The following is a 5608-nucleotide window of genomic DNA, read 5'->3' on the forward strand; positions in this document are numbered from 1 at the left end:
CATACCTTTAATTACTGTCTCTCTCAGGACTCTCAAAATTATAGTAAAGGAATCAAAAAACATAAATTCATAATGACAAAGAGAATAAGAGAGATAGCACTAAACATAATAGTGCAATAAATTCCTGGAAGATAGAAAGAGGAAGAGACAGGGAAGTTAGGAGGGGAAGAGGTCACTGTTTAAGTGCATGCAGAAGGAAAAGTGGAGGTTAAAAGGGCTGATTTTTCACTGAACCCCAGAGAGGCTCAGTCAGAGCTGAGAGTCACAGATACAAATGATGTTAGCAAAGAGCTGCAGGTCTGAAAACAGGAAGATTGGCTAAATGTCAGCATTCGGAATAGTCAATCTCCCCAACACACACACACACACACACACACACTCTACCTTGCAAAGAAGACTTGAGTTTCCACATTGAAAGGGCACACTGAGTGCCCAACACAGTAAATGACAAAAGACCTACATCGTGGCACATTAGTGTGAAATTTCAAAACATCAGTCATAAAGAGATGATCCTACAAGTTTCCAGAAAGAAATGTGTCACTTATAGAGGAATGAGATTCAGGAAGGCATCAAACTTCTCAAGAGCACAACAGGTTGCTAGGTGACAAGACTGGCATATTTAAGACTCTCAAGGTAAAACACTGGGTCAAAAATTGCTTTTTATGTGCAGTAAAACAATTTAAGTATAAAGGTAGACACAGAATTACATGAACATGCAATAATTAAGGGAATGCTGTTCCTTTAATCCTTTCCTGAGGAACCTATTATGGACCAAGATTCAGATATCAAAATAACTATTGATAGAAATAAATGGACCCAAGGCCAAAAGGTGTGCATAAATATGTAGTTACCTGTAAAACTAAGATTAAACGATATTTATAAAGAAGACAGTATAATGGGTATATGCTCCTACAATGTAGACATAGTACAATTATCAAAAACTAGCATAAACTGGAAAGAGTGTTTGAAAAGTAGATTAAACCCACTGATTGTCTTATAGATATTAAGTGAGAATAAAAGAACACTACTTCAAATCAGATGCTTGATGTAAAGGGGGAGTGGAAAGAAAAGGTTACCACCTGATATCAATACTGCTTATAGTTAGGAACAAATAAGAAACAGACCAAGGAAAGAGGAGACTAAGGGTATTACAGAAATGTATTTGAGTAAAAGGTTACCGTCAGAACAAAAACACAAACCTCCCAAAATTAATGAAAAAACTTACCCCAAAAAAGAGACAAAACAGATCAAGTAAAAAAATTAAACATATAATGAATCACTATATACGTGTGTGTGCTTATTTATGTACTTAAATATACACTTATGTTAAAAATTTTTTAAGTTAAATATTTTTTAAGTCAACGTATTTTTTTAAAAGATTACCTATAGAGGCAGACTCTGGGAGGGCTCACGCCAAGGAGCACTTCCCAGAACCTCCGCTGCCAGTGTCCTTGTCCCCACGGTGAAACAGAGCCACCTCCCGCCTCTGCAGGAGACCCCCCAACACCAGCAGGCATGGATGGATTTTTAAAATCTGATGAGAGACAACGACTAGCTAAAGAAAGACGAGAAGAAAGAGAAAAATGTCTTGCTGCCCGGGAGCAGCAGATCCTGGAGAAACAGAAGAGAGCCAAGCTCCAGTACGAAAAGCAAATTGAGGAGCGATGGCGGAAGCTGGGAGAGCAGCGGCAGCGAGAGGAGCAGAAGAGGGCTGCCGTGGAGGAGAAGAGGAGGCAGAAGCTCCGGGAGGAGGAGGAGCAGCTCGAGGCGATGATGCGCAGGTCCCTGGAGCGCACACAGCAGCTGGAGCTGAAGAAGAAGTGCTCGTGGGGAGCCTCACTGGCCGCAGGGCCCGGAGGACGCGATGCATGTGACAAACTTTCAACATCAACCATGAATTTGCCAAAGCAGACGGAGCCTCCCATGAGTAAGCGCCTGTCTTCATCCACCGCGACAATGTCCTATTCCCCAGACCGAGCTCATCGCACGCACCTTAGTCCCATGGAAACCTTTCTTGTTATGCGACTGTTGACACCCACACAGGCTTCTTTAGCCAGAAGCAGAAGTGCACTCATGCTCTCTGAGCAGGCCAGTCACTCAGCTCCTGCTGGCCCCCTTAAATCTTCCTACAAGTCTTCTCCCACTCGAAATGCCGAGAAGAAGAAGACGACATCTACATCTGGCGTAGGAGATGCTGGGAAAGGAGCCCCTGCAGGAGCGGAGGCCTCGCCGACGGAGAAGACGAAGAGGGGGCCGAGAACAACAACTTCCGTTCCCAGCGTGGGCCTCATGTCCCCTCTGAGAAGATGCGATTTTCCAGCAGGCGTTTCTAAGAGGTCGTCTTCTCCTGTGACACCCAAGGCAACTTCAAAAGCATATCCACAGTCTCCAAAGAACGTGAAGCCGCCATACCCAGGGTCTCCGGTGAAGTACCGCTTCCCCGCCTTTTCTGGCCAGGAAACACCCAAGAAGAAAGCAGAGAAAGAGAAGAGCAACAAGGAAAGGGAGGGCGCCCTGGCTCAGCAGGCAGCCGGCCCACCTGGGGAGGAGGCCCCAGAGAAGCACGTGGCAGACAGACACGCCACCGAGAAGCATGAGGCCGCGGCAGGGAAGGCCGAGGGTGGTGGAGCCTCGTGGAAGCCCACAGCGGGCACCACTGATGCAGGAGAGGCCGCAAAGATGCTGGCCGAAAAGAGACGACAGGCCCGGCTGCAGAAGGAACAGGAGGAGCAAGAACGTCTGGAGAAGGAAGAGCAAGACAGGCTGGAGAGAGAGGAATTGCAAAGAAAGGCAGAGGAGGAGAGACCTCGCCTAGAAGAAGCAGCCCGTAAGCAGGAAGAGGAAAAGAAGCGGCAGGAGGAAGAAGAGAAAAGGAAGGCGGCAGAGGAGGCCAAGCGGAGGGCCAAGGAGGAGCTGCTGTTGAAAGAAGAGCAAGAAAAGGAAAAACAAGAAAAAGAAAAGCAGGAAAAGGCCATGATTGAAAAGCAGAAGGAAGCAGCAGAAGCAAAGGCCCAGGAGGCAGCTAAACAGATGCGTCTAGAAAGAGAGCAGATCATGCTACAGATTGAACAGGAGCGACTGGAGAGGAAGAAGAGAATAGATGAAATTATGAAGAGAACAAGGAAGAGTGATGTGTCTCTGGAAGTGAAGAAAGAAGACCCGAAAGTGGAGCTTCAGCCTGCTGTGTGTGTGGAAAATAAGACAAAACCAGTTGTCCCCAACAAAATAGAAATCAATGGCTTGAACACCTGCCAGGAAGTTAATGGTGTGGAACGTGCTGCCCCAGAGACTTTCCCCCAGGATGTTTTTGCTAATGGACTTAAGCCAGGTGGGGGACTTGTTCATCTGGACACCCTTGATGGGAAATCAAACAGTCTGGATGATTCAACCGAAGAAGTTCAGTCTATGGATGTGAGTCCTGTTTCAAAAGAAGAGCTTATCTCTATCCCAGAATTTTCACCAGTGAGTGAAATGATTCCTGGGGTATCTCTGGACCAAAATGGAACTGGTAATGCCCGAGCACTTCAAGATCTCTTAGATTTCACTGGCCCCCCCATTTTCCCCAAGAGATCCAGTGAAAATCTCAGCCTGGATGACTGTAACAAAAACCTGATCGAAGGATTTAACAGTCCTGGCCAAGAAAATACTCTGAACACCTTCTGTTGACAAATACAACATCTCTTTAATGAAAGGTGGCGTTTGGAGAACCCATGAAGCTGCTGGTAGTCAAATCTGAGCTGCCGGCCCTCTGAAGAAGCTTCTGTCGTCCTTAACCGCTGGATTCCAAACTATTAAATCAAAATGTAACTGTATTCCTACTTAGTATGTCAAATGCTGGCCACTCTCAGTAGACCCTTGAGACGTTGGCCTTGTCGGGCTTTAGCAGAGTTCCATGTTACATTTCTATTTATGAGCTTCAGCTGCTGATAAAGCACTTCCTGTACTCTGTTATCATAGTGATCCTCTGAATAACCCGTGTGATTTCGGCTTGGAAAGTCACCTTATAACCATTCTTATCCCCAGACTTGGAGCATATAAACATTTAGATGTCTTTTCTTGTAAATATCCTAGACATTTACCCAGACTCTACTTAAACATATACTGAAAACTTGGGCTGCATATCTCCCTGTCTGTGTTTAGAAGGAGAAGAAATTCTGGAACATTTCCCCCATCTCTGGGGTTTCTTTGTTGGAAGTTACTATCAAGAAGCCGTGTTTTATTATTAGACTTAGCCACCTGCAGAATGTGTTGCCCCCCACTGCTCCTTGGGCGGCTAGCGGAGTGAGTTCTGGCTGAGTAAGGGAGCCAGTGAACCGCGTGGAAGTCCGTCTGCTCTCTTAGGCGTATTCCTCCAGACTTGGGCACCTGAATCTCCAAGGACCTTTTCATGTTGTACCTTAAATCCTCCAAGCTGTAGTCACTCCAGACCTTCAAGTGGCTTCTGGACTGAATGAATTGCGCACCTCCTGCCCAGGTGGTTGCTTTTCATGTTGTTGCTGTTGTTTTTCTCTTGGCTCTTGGGGCTTTAGTTTGTTTGTTTACTCTAATAAAACCAGGTACAAATGAAAAGCATAGTGCTCTGAGACAGGGGCCCCTGAACTGGACCCAATATGTCACTTGAACAGGCTTGAACATAAAAACATCTGGACGGGGGACAAATGACGGTAGAATGTATACTTTACACGTTTTATGCCATATAATAATGTGTTTTCTTCATTTCTTGTGGTGAAATGTGACTTTCAGATTAAAATAACCTTTTCTTCTTTGAAACCTTTTTTTTTTTTGTCTTGTACAATAAAGAGTTTGGAAAGATCCATAATTCTGACTGAGGTTTGCAACCAGGAGATACAAAAAAGTCTCCATAGTAATCTTGTTCATGTGCTCTTAAAACCAGCTACAGTGTAAGACTGTATTAGTTATGGAAACTGTGTACGTTTGTGTATGTGTATATACTAAATAAAATACATGCCTCCAAAAAAAAAAAAAAAAAAAAAAAGATTACCTATAGAGTTGAGAAGGAACAGACTGTAAGAGACAGGATTTGAAGCTAGAATTCTTGGAAAACACCTTGTATTACAGATTATACTTTGGAATACTGTAAAAATTTTACATAATTATAAAATAAAATTAAACTAAGAGCAAGTCCTAAAATTTAATTAAATAAATTAGCCTAACTACACAATTAGTGGTATAACCGTCAAAGAATAATAATTACAAGTGACTTTAAATTATAGTAACTTCGCTGTGCATTCCTAGAGGAAATATACAAAAATAATTTTTAAAATTATTTTGAGTCATCCTATCATTGATGGTAGTTTTGGTACCGTTATTCTGAGACTGATTTCTGTGTAGTGCAGGATAAAGCAAACAAGTTATTGTATTGGTGATATTGAGCACAAGGATTTGCACATTGGATGAAAACACACAGATGTAAAATTGTTGAGATTAAGCAAAAACGCTGTAATCCTAAATTTAAATTGAAAGAATCAATATAAGACTATGAAATACTTTTTCTAAAATATGTACTCCCTAAGCTTCTATAAAGGCCCAGAAGCAACAGCCCAACCGGTAGTAATGAGCACTCCTAGTATCCACACAGTGGCCCCAC

The 5608-nt window shown here is 43.3% G+C and overlaps 1 protein-coding gene across 1 annotated transcript; it reads left to right on the forward strand.

Annotated features, from left to right (window-relative positions):
- Positions 1–1515: 1515 nt before the first annotated feature.
- Positions 1516–4737, forward strand: LOC137771599 (MAP7 domain-containing protein 2-like). Its single transcript, XM_068555124.1, has 2 exons — positions 1516–1996; positions 2102–4737. Exons 1-2 carry the CDS (start codon positions 1516–1518, stop codon positions 3664–3666), a joined length of 2046 nt encoding a protein of 681 aa, XP_068411225.1. The 3' UTR covers positions 3667–4737.
- The last annotated feature ends 871 nt before the right edge of the window (positions 4738–5608 follow it).

This window comes from Eschrichtius robustus, chromosome 11 (genome assembly GCF_028021215.1).
Source record: "Eschrichtius robustus isolate mEscRob2 chromosome 11, mEscRob2.pri, whole genome shotgun sequence".
Taxonomy (NCBI): domain Eukaryota; kingdom Metazoa; phylum Chordata; class Mammalia; order Artiodactyla; family Eschrichtiidae; genus Eschrichtius; species Eschrichtius robustus.

Bases quoted from the DNA above. Each gene is read 5' to 3' on its own strand.
- LOC137771599 (XM_068555124.1), top strand. From the start codon at position 1,516: ATGGATGGATTTTTAAAATCTGATGAGAGACAACGACTAGCTAAAGAA. The intron at 1,997-2,101 runs GTCCCATGGAAA...CCAGTCACTCAG, and splicing joins AGCTCATCGCACGCACCTTA to CTCCTGCTGGCCCCCTTAAA.